The 22,362-nt window shown below is 52.5% G+C and overlaps 1 protein-coding gene and 2 pseudogenes across 2 annotated transcripts in view; all 3 read left to right on the top strand.

Moving 5' to 3' along the window:
- The window catches only part of FLNA (filamin A), a 29,118-nt gene extending 27,234 nt beyond the window's left edge, over window positions 1-1,884 (top strand). The window contains exons 47-49 of the mRNA XM_023753018.1: window positions 1-32; window positions 119-322; window positions 1,371-1,884. The exon at window positions 1-32 is cut by the window's left edge and continues 57 nt beyond it. Of these exons, the coding sequence (XP_023608786.1) occupies window positions 1-32; window positions 119-322; window positions 1,371-1,558 (424 nt within the window). The 3' untranslated portion in view covers window positions 1,559-1,884. The remainder of the gene's footprint in view (window positions 33-118; window positions 323-1,370) is intronic.
- A 12,251-nt stretch (window positions 1,885-14,135) lies between these two features.
- On the top strand, window positions 14,136-20,315 carry LOC102423566 (annotated as a pseudogene).
- Window positions 20,316-20,961: 646 nt separating this feature from the next.
- On the top strand, window positions 20,962-21,713 carry LOC102443180 (annotated as a pseudogene). The gene has a single exon (XR_001347991.2). The product of XR_001347991.2 is annotated as a transcription initiation factor TFIID subunit 12 pseudogene (transcript).
- The last annotated feature ends 649 nt before the right edge of the window (window positions 21,714-22,362 follow it).

Below are 22,362 nucleotides of genomic sequence, written 5' to 3'. Positions count from 1 at the left end.
CGGGGGCAGCCCCTTCAAGGCCAAAGTCACAGGTGAGTCTCTCTGCAGCAGACTGCTGGCGCCCACCTCAGTGCCTAGCCCTCGGCTACCTCTCAGCCCCACCTGCTCTGCCCCACAGGCCCCCGTCTCGTCAGCAACCACAGCCTCCACGAGACATCATCAGTATTTGTAGACTCCATGACCAAGACAGCCAGTGTCCCCCAACACGGCGCCCCAGGCCCAGGTCCCACTGACGCCAGCAAGGTGCTGGCCAAGGGACTGGGGCTGAGCAAGGCCTACGTGGGCCAGAAGAGCAGCTTCACCGTGGACTGCAGCAAAGCAGGTGGGTGCCCGGAACACAGGAAGGGGGTTGAAGGGGTGGGGATGCCTTTGAGGGTGTGGCCGTCTCTTCTAGAGCCACTTCCTATTTTGGCCTCCCTCCCCTCTGCCTTAAGTACCTTGAAGGAGCTGGAGTTTCCTATGCTGGCCTGGCTGGGGGGCAGGGGTGCTGGCAGGTCTTTAGAAAGGGGTGTCAGCCTAGCCAGTGTGGCTCAGTGGGTGTGTCAACCCATGAACCAGGAGGTCATGGTTCGATTCCCAGTCAGGGCACATGCCCGGGTTGTGGGCTCAATCCCCAGTGTGGGGAGTGCAAGAGGTAGCCAATCAATCTTTCTCTCTCATCATTGATGTTTCTATTTCTCTCTCCCTCTCCCTCCCTCTCTGAAATCAATAAAAATGTATGTTAACAGAAGTAAAAAAAAAAAATAGAAAAGAAAGGGCTGTTCGCTCTGCCCTGGCTGGGTAGGTCAGCTGGTTAGAGCATCATCCCCATACACCAAGGTTGCAGGTTTGATCCCCAGTCAGGGCACATACAAAAATCAACCAACAAATGCATAATTAAGTGGAACAATAAATCCATGTTTCTCTCTTTCCTCTCCCTTTCTCTCTCTCTCTCTCTCTCTCTCTCTCTCTCTCTCTCTCTCTCTCTCTTTCTCTCTCTCTCACCCCCCCATCAATAAATAATTTTTAAAAAAGAAAGGGTTTCCCTGGCCGGTTTGGCTCGGTGGATAGAGCATCGGCCTGCGGACTAAAGGGTCCCAGGTTCAATTCCGGTCAAGGGCACATGCCTGGGTTGCAGGCTCGATCCCCAGTGGGGGGCGTGCAGGAGGCAGCTGATCAATGATTCTCTCATCATTGATATTTCTATTTCCCTCTCCCTTCCTCTCTGAAATCAATAAAAAAATATATTTGTAAAAAAAAGAAAAGAAAAAGAAAGGGTTGTCATCTTAGAACAGGTGAGGGGGACAGAAGGGGGGGGTCAGCATAGTTACAACTGAAAATAGGGGGCTTGGAGCCTGGGACTGAGGCCCTCTCCCCTCTCCCCCCGCCAGGCAACAACATGCTGCTAGTGGGGGTGCACGGCCCCCGGACGCCCTGTGAGGAGATCCTGGTGAAGCACGTGGGCAGCCGGCTCTACAGCGTGTCCTACCTGCTCAAGGACAAGGGGGAGTACACGCTGGTTGTCAAGTGGGGCGATGACCACATCCCGGGCAGCCCCTACCGAGTCCTGGTGCCCTGAGCTCTGTGCCTGTGCCAGTGGCGACTCCCAGGACCAGAAGTGTCCCCGTGCCCTCCCCCACCCCCCTCTCCCAAGCAGCCCCCCTCCTCCTCTCCTCAGCCCCGGAGCCCTGGCCAGCCCTGGCCGCCCTGTCACTGCAGCCACCCCTGCCCTGCGCTCACCTGCCTCCGCTTGGGCAAAGGAGAGAGGCAAGCAGCGGGAACCGTTGATGGCTCCGCCTGTCTTCTTTGGTTCTGGGAGGGGTGATGGGTGGGGGCCTGTGCACGACCACCTGCTAGTTCCCTTCCCTAGCCAAGAAGAATAAAGCTCAGCTTTCATTCTCCTGAGACTGGCTCTCGATTTCTTGCAAGGACGCCGACAGGGTGGATGGCACATGGGCCCTGCCGCGGCCACAGGCTGCTGATCTCCAGGCCTGGCCCCACCTGCTGACCCCACCCCCTAACTCCAGGAGGCCCCATCTGCACTGGCCGCCTCTGCCTCTCCGGATTCAGATCAATGCAGGGCAAGGGGGATGTAGCACCCCCAGAACACGGCCTGGGAAACTTGTCCCAGTCCACACCAGGAGTAGGCGATGTCCTGGGGAGAGGCCGGACCGTGGCCAGGCGGCAGGATGCAAAGTGCTGGGTGGGAGGACCAGGTAGCCAGGCTTGAAATCACAGCCGACCCTGGCCATCTCCTAGACACCTTACATGCATCACCACCCCTGGGGTAAGGGACTGTCGCAAGGTCCTCTGCCCCAGCGGGTCTCTCAAGGCCCCTCAGCAGGCAGGTGGAAATATGCGAGGAACTGCTGTGAGATGCACAGTTTGCCCACTCCCACCCGACCTCAGGTGTCCTTGTCTGTCCTGCCCTCCCTCCATGAGCATGCTTTGCCATGGCTCCTTGGGGCATTCAAACCCACCACTTAACTGTCCGTCACCTCCCACATCCCACCCAACTATCTCCCACTCTAAAAACAACCAACTCTCCCAATGCCCCACCCCAAGTCCTCTGCCATGGGCAGCGGGCAGCCTCCTCTCCCACTTCAGGGGAAGGGGCCTAAAGCCAGTTTTCAGCCTGACGTGGCTCACTGGTTGAGCAGCCACCTATGAACCAGGAGGTCACGGTTCAATTCCCTGTCAGGGCACATGCCCAGGTTGTGGCTCAATCTCCAGTGGCAGGCGGGCATGCAGGAGGCAGCTGATCCAGGATTCTCTCTCATTGATGTTTCCGCCTCTCCCTCTCCCTTCCTTTGTGAAATCAATAAAAATATATTTTTTAAAAAATATCAACTTACCCTAGCTGGTTTAGCATCAGCCTGTGGACTGAAGGGTCCCAGGTTCAATTCCCATCAAGGGCACATGCCTGGGTTGTGGGCTTGATCCCACTGGGGGACGTGCAGGAGGCAGCGGGTCTATGATTCTCTCTCATCATTGATGTTTCTCTCTCTTTCCCTCTCCCTTCCTCTCTGAAATCAATAAAGATATATATATATGTGTGTGTGTGTGTGGATATATATATATATATATATATATATATTTATTTATTTATTTAAAAATCAGCTTTCAGAGCTCTTCCCCAACTGGGTAGCTATAGGCATGCTGGCCACACCCCTTCCAGAAGCGCTTTGAGGGCCAACATGAGCCCAGAGCCCAGGACACAGTTGCTTCTTGGCCCAGGAGAAACCATGAGCTCAGGGAGGGAGAGGGGGAGAAAAATGCAGTGGCCAGTTGCCAGCTCCCCAATCCTGTGCTGGGGTCCACCCCCCAATTCTACCCCCCATAGCATGTGGTGGACCCTCGCTGTTACTGCCCCTGGGGCTGAACTGCTGCCCTAGGCTCTGGGTAGCCAGTCTCCACAGTAAGCTCTGCCCCAGGGGACGCTGGACACGCCTGAATAAAGCTAGGCCCCACCCCCTGGCCCCCCACTTCTCTCTCCCACTGTCCTCAAAGGCAGGTGTATTCTGGAGGCTTCTAGAAGCTACCCAGGTGGAGAGGGAACAGGAGGAGGCAGACCCCGGCCCACAGAGGTGCAGCACCAGCGGGGGAACAGCGATCCCCCCCAAGGCACCCCTTCTCCCCTCAGCCCAGTGGACCCCCAGGACTCTGCACACACAGCACACACCTCCCTTCCCTGAGATACCAGAGCCTCCTGCCTCCTCCTAGGCTGGCCCCTCCAAGAGGAGACAGTCCTGCCCCCATCCTCTCCCAATGCCTGCCTGGTGGGCCCCGATGGAGATGGGTCCCAGCCACCAGGAGCCTGTCCCCTCCCCAGCGGCCATGTCACACCCAGGCAGCGGTGACATGTGTGGCAGCAACGATGGAAAATGCCAACCTAGGGGAACAGGCCCCTGGGACCACCCTGGACTGAGTCTGCAGGACACAGCAGGCCTGAGCCTGAGCCCTGCCGGCACGGGCAGGAGGGGCCCCAGTGGGGGGCCAGCAGCTGGCACTAGGAAAGAGAGAGCCACCAGGACCCCAGGCTGCCGGGGGCAAATGGCCTGGGACCCGGCTGATGCACTGAGCAAATCCCAGACGACATCCCGGCTGCTGGGAGGACACAGGGAGGGGCAAGGCCCAGGCCAGGAGCCAGGGTCACACACTGGGTGTGGAGGCCTGGCCACCCGCCCAGAGCCAACAGGGTGGTCACCCAGCCCCACCAGGCCCCACGCCCGAGCCCTGCTCGCCAGGAGGGCCCGGGAGCAGAGGGGAGGACCCGGCCACGTGCCTTCCCAGGCTCCCCCACCTCACCTACTAAGTGGGGGAGGAGATGGCTGGTCACCCTACTGGGAGCACCTGGCCCCGTCCCGCAGGCCCTGTCTGCCCTGAGTCCAGGCCGGGCAGGGCAGGGGGAGGGCTGAGCTGACCCCCACCCCACAGTCAGCCTCCACCCCCGCCCCAGCCACACCTCTGCACCTGACCCTCCCTGCTGCCCATCCCCGCAGGAGGCTGGGGGCCCAGGTGGAGAAAGGGGAGCACTGGGCCCTCAGGGTAGGGCTGCCACCCCCTGCCCCCGACAGGGAGGGAGTCCAGCCTGTCAACAAGGGGAACATTAGTCAGGGGACCCTTGGGGTTCCCACAGGGCCCCCAGCACGGGCAGCCTAGCCCCATCCAGGGCATGGGGCCACGGTGCTCCAGGGCAGCCCCCTGGGAACCTGGAGGGAGCCAGTAGCCCAGGAGGGCGGACACCAAGTCAGGGCCGCGAGCGTGCGCGGTGCTGGTGCTGACCTGGGGCCCTCGGGGGCACTCAGTGGCTCAGGACGTTCTCATCCCAGGCCAGGGCCCGGGCCATCCCGGCGGCAGTCAGGCCCCCAGAGGCAGGGACAGTCATGCACACAGAGTCCTCCTCAGGCCCGAGGCGTCCCCAGGGAGGGCGTTCCCTGCAGGAGGACACTGAGCCGCTCGGAGGTCAGGCTGCGGCGGCGGCCACCTCCGTGAGCCAGCACGGGGTCAGGGCAGGTCTCCAGGGCCCAGCGAGACCGCAGCCAGGGCCGCAGGGTGAGGACGTCGCTGAGCAGCGGGCGGGGCAGGGCTACCCTGGGGTCAGCACAGCTGGTGGAGACGGGGGCACGGACATCCCGGCTCCTGGGTAAGGACCCGGGTCCTCGGGCAGAGAGGGTGAGGCCACAGTGGTCACTGAGGGCAGATGGGGACAGGGTCAGGGCAGGGGCTGTGAGCGTGCCCATCCTCAGGGCAGGCCACTAGGAGGAGCTCCCCAGGAAAGGGGCCCTGCAGCAGGAGGGTGAGGGGAGAGGCCCCAGTGCCCGCCCAGCACCGCCCAGCCCTCCACAGCTTCCTGGCCAGGCGGCCCAGGGCAGACCGCAGGGCAGCGCCCTCCTCACTGTGGCTCCTGCCCAGGGACCAGGGAGGGGACGGGAGCTCAGCACGGGCACAGGTGGGGACGGTGAGTCAGAGGTCAGATGGCCCAGGAGCAAGGGCTGCACCAGGCCTGGGCACCTCCAGGCAGCCCCGCACCCTGTGCCCCTAACCCTGGCTGACTGTCCCCAGGAGTCAGGGCCAGGATCCTGCGGCGAGGCCCGCCAGCGGCACCTGCTGCTCCTGGAAAGCAGAGCTGGCTCCCCAGAACCTCGCTGTCCTGGGTTCAAGAAATGCACAGCACCTGGGACGGTGCCAGGAGCCGGCACCAAGGGCTCGGTGTTGCCCAGCAGCGAGAGCCAACAAGAAAAGCACTCACCGCCCACAGAACCTGTGTGACAAATTCAGAGCCAGCAAATGCGTCACTGGGAAGTCACCTCTGGGCCCCTGCCAGGAACGATGGGGCTGGGGCGGGCACGTCTCCAGGGAAACGAGATGCAAAGGGCCTCCTTCAGTCACAGTGGGAGCTCCTTCCTCAACAACTGCCCCCGACCCCCCAGGCTGGCTCCTGCCACCCTCACCCCCCAACCCGCCAGAACCCAGCCCAGGGCTACCTGACCCCCTCCTTAAAGAAAAGGGGCTCCTGGGCCTGCTCTCCCCAATGCCGCCTGCACCTCTCCACTCCCTGCCCCCACCCTTCAGGCTGCATGGAGGAAGGCTGGAGGGACAGCAGGGGGCAGGGGAATGACCTCGCTGTGTGCAGCCAGAGGTCACCCCTGCCTTAGGCAGGGCAGCTGCCCCTACCCCAGTCCCTGCCCCAGTCCCTGCCCCTGGGGACGGAGAAGGAATGGAGGCAAGACTGAGCCAGTGTGTGGGGACACGGGAGGTCAGGGACATCCTGTGGCCCAGCCTGGATGGGGACTGACAGGGCGCTGACCAGCGCGGCTGTGATGAGGAAGGGCTTCCTGCCCTGTGCCCAGAGCCGCTCCAGGGCCTGGGACCGCCATCAGGGCTGCCACCCCCCCAGCGAAGGGCAGAGAGCACACACCGTGGGCACACGGGGCTCTGAGGCACATTCTTCTCTCTTTCTCTGTGTGTTTCCTTTACAGCCCTTTGAAGACCAAGAGCCCCCCTGCCCTGCGAGCACAGGCCCCTCCTGGCTTGGTCCCGGGGCTAGAACTGGCCACCCTCCCGGAGACAAAGGACACGTTCTTGAGGGGCCTGTTCTGTGCAGGGCCAGGAGTCCTCACGCCGGGACCCCCAGGTTCAGGACCAAGGCCCTTCCTTCAGCAGCCTTCTCATTTGCTGTGAGCAGAACACCCTTCAGCCCAGTCGCCCCCTGCAGCCCTGCTCCAGGGTTGACCTGTGTGACCCATAAAAATACGGCAGAGGTGAGGGGCTGTCACTTACAGATCCAGTGAGAAGAAGACTGTGTCTTCCATCTTGGGCCGCTCACCCCTCTCCTCTGGTCCTGGGGAAGCCCTGCCTGAGCAGCCGGGTGGCCAGGCCCTGTGGGGAGGCACCGAGACCCCTGTCACCGTCGCCTGAGTGATCTTGGAGGCAGAGCCCCTCTCCCACCAGGGAGGCGCGAGGCTGCAGCTCAGCTGGTGCCTGGACTGCAGCCTGGGACAGACCCGGAGCCAGAACCCCCCAGCCACGCCCTTGGGCGCCCTGTCCTTCAGACACTTGGGAGATCACGTGTGAGTCGTATCAGGGCGGTGCGATTGGGGCCATTTGTTATGCAGCAACAGGGAACTAATACACAACTTTACATGGAGACGGGGACTCAAAGTAAGTCTGAAGCAAACACACCGACAAGAAGCCCCAGAAGCCATTGGGAAAAGCCTGGAAAGTCTGATGGCAGGCACACTAGTCGTCTGCCTGGCCAAACACAAACCCCAAACCACAAAGTCAAGAGACAAGTGACAAAGTGAGGGAAAACAGTGATAAGTGTGACTCAGGGCTCCTATCATTAACGCAGAGAGAGCTTGACCCGGGCACAGGGCACAGCCCGACAACCCAGAGGAAGAGGGGGTGCAGGAGGGGAAACGTGGAAAACAAAAGCCTAAGGTTACTCCACCCTCCGTTCCCACAGCCAGGTACGCTCAGGTGCTGGGCTCTGGGGGGCAGACGGCGGCCAGTGACCGGCAATGCACGTCGCCTGCCGCTCCAACGAGATGACAGGCCACCGTGGCGCCGAATAAGACCGGCCTCTGCCCCCTGCCACGACTGGCCGAGGAAGGAGGGTGCTGCTGGGCACTGGCCCCAGGAGCTGGGAGACCCTCCTGGGAGGGGCATTGGGCAGGAAAGGTGGAGGCTCCCCCCAGCTAGAGGGCCGGCCACACCCCAGCCCTGACAGCTGTCAGGGACGTCCCCGGGCAGAAAACCACTTCTGGCCTCTCTGTGCCCCACATCCACCTTCTTGCTCTCTGGGCCCAGGTTCCTCTCCCATCTCTGCGCTCAGGGTTTGTGTCGCCCCTCTGCCTCCTCAGAGGGTCTGTCCAGCCCCACCCAGGCCCCCGTCTGATCTGCCTCCGACATGCCCAGATGCTGTTATCAAACCTGGGAGTCGCTGAGCACTGAGCACCTGCACACAGACCCCCTTCCCCACCTGGGCTGTGCACGGTGCCCTGCAGCCCGCCCAGGCAGGAAGGGTGATGCTGCTACAGAAGCCCTGGTCTCTGAGGGCTGGCAGCCTCCTAGCATCTCCCCGCCTGCGGGGACCATCCAAGGAGCCAACCCCACGTGGGGCAGGGGACACACACCTAGGGGCTACAGGCCTGCGAAGACGTGCTCCTCACAGCGGGATCCCTGGACCAGCAGCAGCAGCAGCAGCAGCAGCAGCACAGGGAGAGTGAGAGGCGCAGATTCTCAGGCCCCAGTCAGATCTGCAACATCAGAGACTGCGGGGAGGGGGGGGAGGCCAGTGACTGGGTGTCAACAGCCCTCCAGGGGCTGCCATGCACCTGCACTCCCCCCGCCGCCCCTCCCGCCCCCCCGCCGTGAGCACCACCAGGACGGATGTTCCTGATCACACCTCCTTCTAGAGAAGCCGCCAGCTCTTTGCAGGGCTCCCCTTGGCCTGTCCAGGTGCTCAGCAGGCGGGCACAGCTGGTGGCCGCAGTCAGGGGCGCCTGGGGAAGAGCAGGCCCACCTGGCAGGACTCGCTCCCTCAGGGCCCCCCCCCACCTCCAAGGTCCAGGGAGGACGGTTCCTTCCTGCCTCACCTCCAGGCCGCGGACAGCCCGTCCCTCTGGCGGAAGGCACCTTCCCCGTGACTGGCCTCAACTCTGTTCCCCTCTCCCAGCATACAGGCTCCTGTGTGGTTTTGTTTGTCATCCATGCTTTACAGGAACTGTCTCGCCCTAACCGGTTTGGCTCAGTGGATAGAGCGTCGGCCTGCGGACTCAACGGTCCCAGGTTGATTCCAGTCAAGGGCATGTACCTTGGTTGCGGGCAAATCCCCAGTGGGGAGTGTGCAGGAGGCGGCTGATCGATGTTTCTAATTCTCTAACCCTCTCCTTTCCTCTCTGGAAAAACTTTTTTGTTTTTTTAAAAAAAGAAACTGTCTCGATACACTCGGAAGGCCCTCGAACACAGTGGGCCCGGAAATGAGTGTGTATGTGATTGCGTGCGGGGAAGTGGGCGGTGGGGGTTTGGTAGGGTACATTTGGGGCCCTGGGAGGATGGAAGCTCCCAAGAGCTCAGAGCAAGGCCATTGTCATTGGCCAGGACTGGGCGGGGCCGGAGACGGAGTGACCCAGCCCTTTGTCATCTGGGTGGGGACGCCGCCCTCCTTTCCCGCTCACCAGTCCCCTCCGGACCCCAGTACACTGTCTCTGGCCATCGGGAGGGCCAGGCACCCTCAGGAAGGTGGGGGAAGTCCTGCCGGGAGCCGGGGATGGCCGCCCGACTGAGACCCCAGAATCTCCCGAGGCCTGGACTCAGTCGTTTCTTCTTTCTGGGGGAAGGGTAGACATCCTCAGGACTCTGGCCCAGCCCAGCACCCGGAGGGCGGGAAGACAGAGACTGGTGGCCAGGGCGTGGTCCTCGCGCGTGGGGCCCCGCCCTGAGCGCGTCTGCGGTCTTCTCAAATCATCTCAGCACGCCCACCGGAAACTCCGCCCCATAGATAGCTGAGCTCTGCTTTCCTGCCTCCTTTTCCGGAAAGATTAGCCAATGAAAAAGCGCGTTTTCTGACAAGACCCGCCCTCAGATCGCCAAAGGAAGCTGACAGACACTTCTTTGACCAATCAAAGCTAGGCGTTCTCTAGGGACGCCCCTCTAGGCTCCGCCTTCGGGAGCGCTTGTCTTGGGCGTGGGCCGGGCCAGCTCTGAACAGTGGGGACCTAGAGATCCCCGCGGAGACTGCAGAGACTCTCCACGCAGAGCTCCGGGAGTCGTCCTGTCTGTACGCTAGTCTGCTTGTGTACTTTTGGTGTGATCATGTATTTTGAAGTAATTAAGTTCACAGGAAGTTACATAGAAATATTTAAGATGCCGGGCCCCTCCCACAGTTCCCTAGTGTCGGCATCCTTTGCACTTAGTACAGTCGCACACCAGGAAATGGCACTGGTGCCAGCCGAGAGCCGCTCCGGGTTACTCCGTGTGTGTGCGCACGCGGACACACGCATAGCGCGGTGCACTTTCATCACGCGTAGATTCAAGTGGCCGCCGCTGCCATCAGTGTCCAGCCTGTTCCCGCACAGGGATCCCTCCGGTTGACCTTTCCTAGCCACAGCCTCTCCCCTCCTCCCGCCAACCCATGCAACCAGTATTCTATTTTCTTTCTTCTTTTTTAAAAAATATTTTTTATTGATTTTTTTTTACAGGGAGGGAGAGGGATAGAAACATCCATGAGAGGAAACATCGATCAGCTGCCTCATGCACGCCCCCTACTGGTGATCGAACCTGCAACCAAGGTACATGCCCTCGACCGGAATCGAACCCGGGATCTTTCAGTCCAGGCTCCAGGCTCTATCCACTGAGCCAAACCGCTCAGGGCCAGTATTCTATTCTTATCCCTGCAGTTTTGTCATTTGCAGGCCGTTACATAAGGAAGTATGCAGTGTGTAACGGGCTGAGCCCTTTTCCACTCGCGCGGTGCCCTGGAGGTCCGTCCCCGCTGTTGCATGTATTACACTTTTTCCTTTGTGTTGCTGGCTGTAGTCCTTGGTGTGGATCATCCACTGTTCCTTCCAGCATTCACCCCCTGAGGGAGGCGTTGCTTGTTCCCAGTCTTTGGCTTCTACAAACAACCCGCTATGAACATTGGAGCACAGGTTTTCCTGTGATTACAAGTTTCCATTTCTTTGGCCAAGTGCCCAAGCGTGCAATGGCTGGGTCCTGTGGAGATGGATGTTTAGTTTTAAAAGAAACAGCTGAGCCCTGGCTTGTTTGGCTCAGTGGCTAGAGAGTCAGCCTGTGGACCGAAGGGTCCTGGGTTCGATTCTGTTCTGGTCAAGGGCACATGCCCTAGTTGCAGGCTCCATCCCATTAGGGGCGTGCAGGCGGCAGCTGATCAATGATTAATGATTCTCTCTCATCATTGATGTTTCTGTCCCTCTTTCCCTCTCCCTTTCTTTCTGAAATCAATACAAATATATTAAAAACAAAAAAGAAACAGCTGAGTTGCCTTCCACAGTGGCTATACCATTTTTACATTACCACCCTGCACACTTTTAAAATATGTAATCAAATTTTGTTTTACAAAACATTATTTTAAGCAACATTTTTTAAAGCAAGATTGTTAACAATTTTCTTTTCTAACTACATTTTTCTATGTAATCACCAACATAGTTATTCAGTTTTAAAAACATACACTTTAGCCCACCCAGCTTGGCTCAGTGGTTGAGTGACAACCTATGAACCAGGAGGTCACAGTTTGATTCCTGGTCAGGGCACATGCCTGGGTTGCGGGCTTGATCCCCAGTATGGGGTGTGCAGCAGGCAGCCAATCAATGATTCTCCCTCATCATTGATGTTTCTATCTCTCTCTCCCTCTCCCTTTCTAAAATCAATAACAATGTTTTTTAAAAACATACACTTTATACATTGGATTGTGATTTTCTTTTTTTATATATTTTTATTGATTTCAGAGAGAAAGGGAGAGGGATACAGAGAGAGACAGGAACATCAATGATGAGAGCAAATCATTGATCAGCTGCCTCCTGCACACCCCCAACTGGGGATTGAGCCCACAACCCGGGCATATGGCCTTGACCAGAATCGAACCCGGGACCCTCCAGTCCCCAGTCTGACGCTCTATCCACTGAGCCAAACCAGGTAGGGCTGATTGTGATTTTCTTTCTTTTTTTATTTTTTTAAAAATATTTTATTGATTTTTTACAGAGAGGAAGGGAGAGGGATAGAGAGTTAGAAACATCGATGAGAAAGAAACATTGATCAGCTGCCTCCTGTACATCCCCTACTGGGGATGTGCCTGAAACCAAGGTACATGCCCTTGACTGGAATTGAACCTGGGACCCTTGAGTCTGCAGGCTGACGCTCTATCCACTGAGCCAAACCAGATAGGGCTGTGATTTTCTTTTACTTGGTAATATATCTTTGAGATCTTTCCATGTTAGTACACAAATGTCTAGCTCACTTCTTCTCTGGCTGCTTGGTCTTTGATAAAATACATGTACTGTAATTTACATAATGAATCCCAATTGATGTACTGTCACATTTTCTCTCTTGTTTTGCTATTCACATTAATGCTGCAACCACCAGCTTTGAACATGTGTCAATCTCCCTCTAGGATAATTTCCACTAAGTAGAATTGATCTATGGGCATTTAACATGTTTGTTTGTTTTTTAACATGTTTTTTTTGTTGTTGTTGTTGTTAATCCTCATTGGAGGATATTTTCCCATTGATTTTTAGAGTGGAAGGGTGGAGGAGAGACAGAAACATCAATGTGAGAGAGACACATCAATTGGTTGCCTCCCACACCCACCCTGACCCCTCGCTGGGGATCAAGCCTGCAACTGAGGTACATGCCCTTGACCAGAATGGAACCAGAACCCTTCAGTCCATGGGCCCATGCTCTATCCACTGAGCCAAACTGGCTAGAGCTAACATGTTAATAGACACTACATAAGTGTTTCCCCAAAAGACCCTACCTGTCATACGCTAGGGCTGTTAGTTCTTTGTTCTATATGTTGCAAATATTTTTCCTCAGATTATTTAGCTTAGCTGTTTCCCCACATTTTTTAAAAATATATATATATATATATATATATATATATATTTTTTTTTTTTTTACAGAGAGGAAGGGAGAGGGATAGAGAGAAACATCGATGAGAGAGAGAAACATCGATCAGCTGCCTCCTGCACACCCCCAACTGGGGATGTGCCCGCAACCAAAATACATGCCCCCGACCAGAATCGAACCTGGGACCCCTCAGTCCGCAGGCCGACGCTCTATCCACTGGGCCAAACCGGTCAGGGCTCCCCACGTTTCATTGTTGTTCTTTCCAGACTACTTTGTAGCAACTTGTGAGTTTTGAGCATCACCTTCAGCTTGAACTCTTTGCAGATGGGTTCTAGAACTTCAGGCTGTGACTAGACTTACAATGGATTCCCCAACGAAGCTTAATGCACCCTCCACTGGATCATTTTCTCAGATGTCCGATGAAGGATACAGTATTCAGCTGACACTCAAGCTGTCTCAGAAGCACTAGCAAAGAACCTTAGTAACTTGACTCTCAACCCTAGTATCAAATTCTCTTCCCATCCACAAAAACATTCACCCCAACAGCAGGACAGAGAAGAAGAATTAACGGGGTATATAGTGGGAAGGAGTCATGGACTGGTCTACAGGAGGAAACATGGAGTGAGGACAATGGCAAGTCTTAAAAGAGACCTCAAGCCCTGGCTGGTTTGGCTCAGTGGATAGAGCATTGGCCTGCGGACTGAAGAGTCCTGGGTTCGATTCCGGTCAAGGGCACATGCCTGGGTTGTGGGCTCGATCCCCAGTGGGGGGTGTGCAGGAGGCAGCTGATCAGTGATTCTCTCTCATCATTGATGTTTCTGTGTTTCTCTCTCCCTCTCCCTTCCTCTCTGAAATCAATAAAAATATTTTTAAAAAGAGACCTCAAGGGACTGTTTCCAATATGGCTGAGGAGAAGGAATGAGGCTTTTCAAAACCACAGGAAGAATAGGAATGAACCTGTATTTCAATGTGACTGTTGTCATTGCCTATCACATCCAGGTCCTTCTGGTATTGTTGAGAATTATGACATGGGGTCATTTTAGGCATACACCGTATTCTTGTACTCATTTTAAATTTTAACACATTTTTTGATGTACTATTTCAATTTTTAGTAGCAAATGTGTGTATAGGGCATCTTCAATAAACTTGAGGCATATCTGAGAAAAAATATTTTTCCTCAGACTGTCTTTTTTAAGAAAATATTTTTTTATTGATGTCAGAGAGGAAGGGAGGGGAAGAGAGAGCTAGAAACATCATGATGAGAATTATTGATTGGCTGCCTCCTGCACACCCCACACTGGGGATCAAGCCAATAACCTGCTGACTGAACCTTGACCTCCCAGTTCGTAGGTCAATGCTCAACCACTGAGCCACGCAGGCCGAGCCTGTCTTTTGTCTTAAAAGACTAGACTTGCTGGTTTTGCCTGTGAAGAAGTTAAACATTTTGAGCAGAGGCAGTGCCTGCTCCAGAGCTCAACATATGGTCTGAAGATCCTGCAGAAAAAAAAGCTGGCTCAGTGTGAGGTGAGCAGGTGGCAGCTGTGTGGAGGCTGTGCATTAACAAAGTATCCATGGAGAGCACTTACAACTCAGTGGATTCAAAATCCATTAAAAATTCAGAAATAAAGCTCTTACATGAAAGCAAATCGATAGCTCTAGCTGGTTTGGCTTAGTGGATAGAGTGTTGGCCTGCGGACCGAAGGATCCTGGGTTTGATTCCAGGTCAAGGTCACGTACCTCGGTTTCAGGCAGACTCCTCCCCAGCCTGGGCCCTGGTCAGGGCTTGTGCAGGAAGAAGGCAACCAATTGATGTGTTTCTCTCATATTGATAATTCTCTCTGTCTTTCCCTCTCTCTTCTACTCTCTCTGAAGAATCAATGGAAAAATATCCTCCTGGGAGGATTTAAAAAAAAAAAAAAAGGAAATCAATGGACTCTGGAATATCCTTGCTCAATAGTTACAAAATGGGTCATTATGAAATGGGTTTATGTATAATCATCCTATATAATAAAAGCCTAATATGCTAAGTGTCCAGTCATCCAGTTGGCCGTCAACCAATCAAAGCATAATATGCTAATGAATGCTAAGGCCGCTCAACTGCTCGCTATGACATGCACTGAGCACCAGGGGGCAAATGCTCCGACCAGTAGGTTAGCTTGCTGCTGGGGTCCGGCCAATCGGGAATGAGCCCTCCTGTGGTCCCTCCCCAGCTGGCCAACCTCCCACTTCCCTCCCCAGCTCCGATCGTGCACTGGTGGGGTCTCTCGGCCTGGCCTGCACCTTCTTGCAATCTGGGACCCCTCAGGGCATGTTGGAGAGCCGGTTTCAGCCCAGTGGCGGAATGACCGCTCACTATGACACACACTGACCACCAGGAGGCAGGTGTTCAATGCAGGAGCTGCCCCCTGGGGTCAGTGAGCTCCCACAGGGGGAGCGCTGCTCAGCCAGAAGCCAGGCTCATGGCTGGCGAGCACAGCGGAGGTGGCAGGAGTCTTCCCTGCCTCTGCAGCAGCACTAAGGTCGTCCAACAGCCAGCTTAGGCCTGCTCTCCCGAGAGCTCCCGGACTGCAAGAGGGCACAGGCTGGGCTGAGGGGACCCCCCCGCGAGTGCACGAATTTTATTCCCTGGGCCTCTAGTCAATAATAAGAACTTTCATAAACGTACTGGCTGGAATGGCATCTCGGTATGGTACAGATGTAGATGCAGCAAACCTCAGGGAAACATTCCCAGACTTGCAATATGAAGTCAGGAATAAAAATGATCTTACATGGGAAGAAATTGTGGTAGAATTGGTATGCAGTGTTTCTAAAGAAGATCATAGTAAGTTTTATTTGCATGCTTCTAAGCCAGTGGTTCTCAACCTTCTGAATGCCACGACCCTTTAATACAGTTCCTCATGTTGTGGTGACCCCCAACCATAAAATTATTTTCTTTTCTTTTTTTTTTTTTTTTGGTTTGAGTATTTTTTATTTTTATTTATTTTTTAGTTAAATCTTTATTGTTCAGATTATTACATTTGTTCCTCTTTTTCCCCCCATAACTCCCCTCCACCCAGTTCCCACCCCACCCTCCGCCCTCACTCCCCACCCACTGTCCTCATCCATAGGTGTACAATTTTTGTCTAGTCTCTTCCCGAATCCCCCACACCCCTTCCCCCCCCAAGAATAGTCAGTCCATTCCCTTTCTATGTCCTTGATTCTATTATAATCACCAGTTCATTCTGTTCATCAGATTATTTATTCACTTGATTTTTAGATTCACTTGTTGATAGATGTGTATTTGTTGTTCATAATTTGTATCTTTACCTTTTTCTTCTTCTTCCTCTTCTTAAAGGATACCTTTCAGCATTTCATATAATACTGGTTTAGTGGTGATGAACTCCTTTAGCTTTTTCTTATCTGTGAAGCTCTTTATCTGACCTTCAATTCTGAATGAGAGCTTTGCTGGATAAAGTAATCTTGGTTGTAGGTTCTTGGTATTCATCACTTTGGATATTTCTTGCCACTCCCTTCTGGCCTGCAAAGTTTCTGTTGAGAAATCAGCTGACAGTCGTATGGCTACTCCCTTGTAGGTAACTGACTTTCTTTCTCTTGTTGCTTTTAAGATTCTCTCTTTGTCTTTTGCTCTTCACATTTTAATTATGATGTGTCTTGGTGTGGTCCTTTTTGGATTCCTTTTGTTTGGGGTTCTCTGCGCTTCCTGGACTTGGAAGTCTATTTCTTTCACCAGGTAGGGGAAGTTTTCTGTCATTATTTCTTCAAATAGGTTTTCAATATCTTGTCCTCTCTCTTCTTCTGGCACCCCTATAATTCGGATGTTGGTACGCTTGAAGTTGTCCCAGAGGGTCCTTACACTACCTTCATATTTTTGGATTATTTTTTCATTTTGCTTTTCTGGTTGGGTGTTTTTTGCTTCTTCGTATTTCAAATCTTTGACTTGATTCTTGCGATCCTCTAGTCTGCTGTTGGAACTCTGCATAATATTCTTTATTTCAGTCAGTGTATGCTTAATTTCTAGTTGGTTCTTTATCACAACATCGAGGGTCTCAATAGATTTCTTGAGGGTCTCATTGAGTTTATCGGCGGTTTCTAGAAAATTCTTGAAAAACCTTAAAAGTGTGGTTTTGAACTCTATATCCAGTAGTTTGCTTTCCTCCATTTCTGTCATTTGTGTCCTGTTTCTTTGTCTCCGAATTTTGGCTGCTTCCCTGTGTTGGTAGAGTGGCTTTGTGTGCTAGGTGTCCTATAGGGCCCAGTGGCTCAGCCTCCCCAATTACCTGAGGTGGACACTCTTGGTGCACCTCTTTGTGGGCTTTGTGCACAGTCTTGTTGTAGTTAAGCCTTGATTGTTGTAGGTATCACTGGGAGGAATTGACCTCCAGGCCAATTGGCTGTGAGAATCAGCTGTGTCTGCAGTGGGAGAACTTCTGTGCTGGAGACACCCTTCTGGGGCCAGACTTGCTTCAGTGGGGCTTTGGTGTTCACTGAGCCTGCCCCCTGAGTGTGTCCCTTATGGATCTGAGGAGTTGTAATTGGATAGTCCCACTCTGACCACTGGGTACACTGGCTCTTGGATCTAAGGAGGTGCTAATCTAGCGTCTGCCTGAGGCTACCCAGCAGGAGCCAGCTGTAAAGCAATGCAAGTTGCCCTGGGGCCTTGGGGCAGCTGCAGTTTGTTAAGTAATTTTCAGATTACAAAGGGCCAGGCCTTTCACATGCACAGCTTGGGCAGGGCGGGTCCCAGGGGATCAACAGGGTGGGCAGAGCGAGCAGTATGGCTCCTCTCAGTCCTGCCCTCAGAGGCCCAGGCAATCGCTGCAAGCGCCTCTGAGAGAGAGCTGCCCTTGAGTTCCGACCGATGCCAGACAGTCCCGTTTCTCCCGTATGAGTCTGGGTCCCCAGAGACTCGCCCGGAACTGGAGCTCAGAGCCTGAGACTCCCTCCCGATTGAAGAAAACAATCGTGTCCTCAGCTGCCAGCCCTCTCCGCATGCACCTCCGCACCTTTGTATTTTACTTCCGCACCGCACCTCCTCTGAGTCTCAGTATGCTTTTCTCTTTCCTTTTAGTTGTAGAATTTCCACTCAGCCAGCCTTCCTGTGGTTCTGGATGATGTCCGTTCCGTCTTTTAGTTGTATTTTTGAAGTGGTTGTGCGAAGCAGCAATCTCTGGTGTTTACCTATGCCGCCATCTTGGTTCGGTTTTCCATAAAATTATTTTCGTTGCTTCTTCATAACTGTAATTTTGCTAGTTAGGAATCGTAATGTAAATAAATATCTGATATGCAGGATGTATTTTCATTGTTACAAATTGAACATAATTAAAGCATAGTGATTAATCACAAAAACAATATGTAATTATATATGTTTTCCGATGGTCTTAGGTGACCCCTGTGAAAGGGTCGTTAGACCCCCAAAGGGGTTGTGACCCGCAGGTTGAGAACCGCTGTTCTAAGCCATGATGATGAAGGAATGGTTTTTGGAACAAACGTTGACCTGAGAAAATTAACACTTTTTTTCAGAGGGGATTTTTGCAGAAGTCTAACTGAAAACCCAACCTTTTCATTATTCAGGCCCACCAAGGTACAGAACTGGACTGTGGTATTGAGACTGACAATGGTTATAATGGTGTTGTGACATGTTAGAAAATACCAGTTGAGCCTGGTATGGCTCAGTTGGTTGGGCATCCTACCATGCACCAAAAGGTTGCTAGTTCAATTCCCACTGAGGGCACATGCCTTGGTTTCTGCTTGATCCCCAGTAGGGGGCGTGCAGGAGGTAGCCAATCAATATCTCTCTCCCTTCCTCTATGAAACAAATCCTATCTAATAATAGACAAACATGGTAATTGACCGTACCTTCACCACACCTCCAATTGGCTAATCAGCGAGATATGCAAATTAACCACCAACAAAGATGGCAGCTAATTTGCATACTGCAGGCAGGGCAGGACAGCGTGAGCCGCCAGCGAAAGCCACCATCCAGGCCACCGTGTGCGACCCCAGAAGCCCCAGAAGCCGCCTGCTTTCCGCCCGTGATCGGATTCCATCCCGGGCCACTGGCCGGCCCCAGAAGCCCCAGAAGCCACCTGATATGGCAGTAACTCTATCAGTAAGCACTCTGAAAGTCAGTGGCATAAATGCACCAATTAAAAGACAGATTATGAGGGTGAATCAAAAACAAAACCCACTTTAAATATAAAGACACACATAGATTAAAAGTAAATGAATTAAGCTGCAGCCTGTTTTGCTCAGTGGATAGAGCACTAGCCTGTGAACTGAAGGGTCCTAGGTTTGATTCCAGTCAAGGGCATGTACCTCAGTTGCTGGCTTGATCCCCAGTCCCTATCAGAGCATGTGCAGGAGGCAACCAATCAATGTGTCTCTCCCTTTCCCTTCACTCTCTCTAAAATTCAATGGAAAAATATCCTTGGGTGAAGATTAACAAAAACAAAGTAAATGGATTAAGTAACATAAAGAGATTATAAGAAAAATATATTCCAAATTTTGTTAGTTGTATAATGGTTATGTTTAAATTATTAACATCTAAGACATTGGGTGAAGGGTACATATAATATGCTGTAGTATTTTATAGTTTTTTTTACATGTATGAGATTATTTCAAATTAAAATATTAAATAATTAAAAATTAATAAAATATTAATTGATATGTATCTGCATTACATGAAAAATCTAATTGCTTCTAGCATAATTTATTAAATTGTGCTAAAATTTACAAGGGTTCAATTAAAAAATATCTTAATTCTAAATGATATAATAGAAAATATATAATAGTGCAGTTATAAGCACTTATCTGAAAATAAAAATTTAAAGAAGTGAATTTAAAGAAGGGATTAGCCAAAGAAAATTTATGCACAACCCATGGACACAGACAACAGTATGGTGATGGCCAGAGAGAAGTAGGGGGCAAGAGCTGGGTAGAGGGGGCAAAAGGGGGAAATAGGGATATCCTATATAATAATAATAAAAGGCTAATATGCAAATTGACTGAACGGCAGAATGGCCGGTTGCTATGATGCACACAGGCCACCAGGGGGCAGACGCTCAATGCAGGAGCTGCCCCCTGGTGGTCAGTGCACTTCCATATGGGGAGTGCCACTCAGCCAGAAGCTGGCTCATGGCTGGCCAGCACAGAGGTGGTGGCAGGAGCCTCTCCCACCTCCGTGGCAGCACTAAGAATGTCCAACTAACGGTTTAGACCCGATCCCTGAGGGATGCCTTTAGTCAGACATCCCCTGAGGGCTCCCTGGCTGCCAGAAGGATGTCTGACTGCAAGCTTAGGTCTGATCCCCCAGGGAGTGGGCCTAAGTCGACAGGTGGACATCCCCCAAGGGGTCCTGGACTTCAAATGGGCACAGGCCAGGCTGAGGGACACCCCCCCCCCAGTGCACACATTTTTGTGCACCGGGCCTCTAGTATATGTATGTGTGTGTGTGTGTATGTATGTATATATATATATATATATTTAATTTTAAGCCCAGGCAGACTTGAAAAACCACATTAGAAGTACAAACACATAGTCATTGGAATAAAAATCTCAACAGGTGGATTAAGACACAAAGAGATGCCACCAAAGAATCAGTGATTTGAAGCCGGTGCCTTGGAAATTACCTCCTGCCTTGCTCCCCCGTAGCTGCTGCTGCTGCTTTCCCTGAAAATTGCAGCAGCTCCTCCTCAGAGATCCAGGCTCTGGCTCTTCAACGCCCCTCATCCTGGCTCCTAGGCTTCTGATAACACCAACTTCTCTTCTTCCCCTGCTCTGGGGGCGGCAGCTTCTTCCTGTACTGTCTCTGCTACTGCGGTATCCCGTTTTGCACAATCAGTCTGCCAACCCCTGAGTAACCAGCCCCTTATATTCAAGCTCCAGGTCCTTATCTCTTAGCTCCTTATAGTATGACAGCAGAGAACTTCTACTTCCTGTATCTGCAGGGCTGACAGAGCTGAAAATTAAACACAGTGTTTAATTGTTGCCGGAAGCCGGTCCATCCTTGCTGCTTGACACAGTCGCTGCAGGGAAAAAACATCTGCACAGCATATGTTTCAAGGGACCTGGCGTATATGGCATACTGTTCTTAATATGTTTGCTACCCTTCTTGGCGCTATGTGTTTTAACCAAGGTCACCTCTCTGAGAAAGGTTGTTTCCCCAGGTGGGAATTTTTCCCTGGAGTTAGGGAGGGAATGAAACCCCTTAACTAAGTGCCAGGCGGGTAATTAATCACTTTAACTATGAACAATCACGCTTAAGCTACATAATCTTTACTTAGAATAATCTCCTTCAGTTACTTTCTTGTAGCTTAATAGAACAATAGAGTAACTGTGGAATGGAGATAAGAAACGCCCTAACCTTTGGAATAGAATTGATAGGATTAAAATCAACCGGTATAAATACAGATGTAATAAGACAATAAACACAGAACCTGGCTGGAGAACCTCACTATACTGATCAACTGAACGCTGTCTCTATTTGATTGGTCTTGGTCCTCATACCTCCAGGAAGAAACAGGATCTCGATAAGCTCTATGAGCTGAAGTCCAAAGCTTGGCAGATTATGAATCAGTTTGGTCCCTCAGCCCTCGTCAACCTGTCCAATTTCTCATCCATAAAACCGGAACCAGCCAGCACCCCTCCACAAGGCTCCATGGCCAATAGCACTACAGTGGTAAAGATACCAGGCACGCCTGGGTCTGGAGGGCGTCTCAGCCCTGAAAACAATCAGGTGTTGACCAAGAAGAAATTACAAGACTTAGTAAGAGAAGTGGCTCCGAATGAGCAATTGGATGAAGTTGTAGAGGAGATGCTGCTGCAGACTGCTGATGATTTTATTGAGAGTGTAGTGACAGCAGCCTGCCAGCTTGCTCGGCATCGCAAGTCCAGCACCCTGGAGGTGAAGGACGTCCAGCTGCACCTAGAGCGCCAGTGGAACATGCAGATCCCAGAATTTGTCTCTGAAGAAATCCGACCCTACAAAAAAGCTTGCACCACAGAGGCTCACAAACAGAGAATGGCATTGATCCGGAAAACAACCAAGAAATAACACATGGAAAGATCAGGGAATGCACAACATTGTATTTGGAGATACTTGAGCTGAGACCTCAGCCATCTCATCTTTGGATTTTATTTTAATTAAATCTTTATTGTTCAGATTTTTAAAAAAAGAACAATAGAACCTGGCTGGAGAACCCAACTATGCTGATCAACTGAACGCTGCTGTCTCCGTGTCATTCCTTCTTCGCCGACTCCGTCCACACCTTTGGGAACCCCTGGACCTGTTGGGGCTGGACCCCAACAAATTGTCTGTGTTACAGAATCCCAATGTCACTTGAATTCCCAGTCTCTCCATGATTCTTTTTTAAAAAATATTTTATTGATTTCAGAGAGGAAGGGAGAGGGAGAGAGAGATAGAAACATCAATGATGAGAGAGAGTCATTGATTGGTTGCCTCCCCCACTGGGGATCAAGCCCGCAACCTGACTATGAACCGTGACCTCCTGGTTCATAGGTCGACGCTCAACCACTGAGCCACGCCAGCCGGGCTCTCCATGTTTCTCATGTGAAAGGTAGGACAGAGGTTGGAGGAGCAGGGCCCTGAAACCTGGAACTGGGACATCTGGTCACCCTCCATTGAAGCTATCAGGAAGCCCCCAGTCCCTCTGAGCCTCCCTTGCTGATGTGAGTAGCCTGCCTTCTCATGTCTGGGGGACTGGTGCTCCATTGCTGGAGGACTGTGTCATTACCTCACTTGGGCAGGTGCCTTTCCAGGGGACACCTGTTGTCCTT

This window comes from Myotis lucifugus, unplaced genomic scaffold, assembly GCF_000147115.1.
Source record: "Myotis lucifugus unplaced genomic scaffold, Myoluc2.0 scaffold_40, whole genome shotgun sequence".
In the NCBI taxonomy this organism is placed as follows: domain Eukaryota; kingdom Metazoa; phylum Chordata; class Mammalia; order Chiroptera; family Vespertilionidae; genus Myotis; species Myotis lucifugus.
The sequence above is the reverse complement of the archived record's forward strand: the minus strand, read 5'-3'. Positions and strand labels throughout refer to the sequence as shown.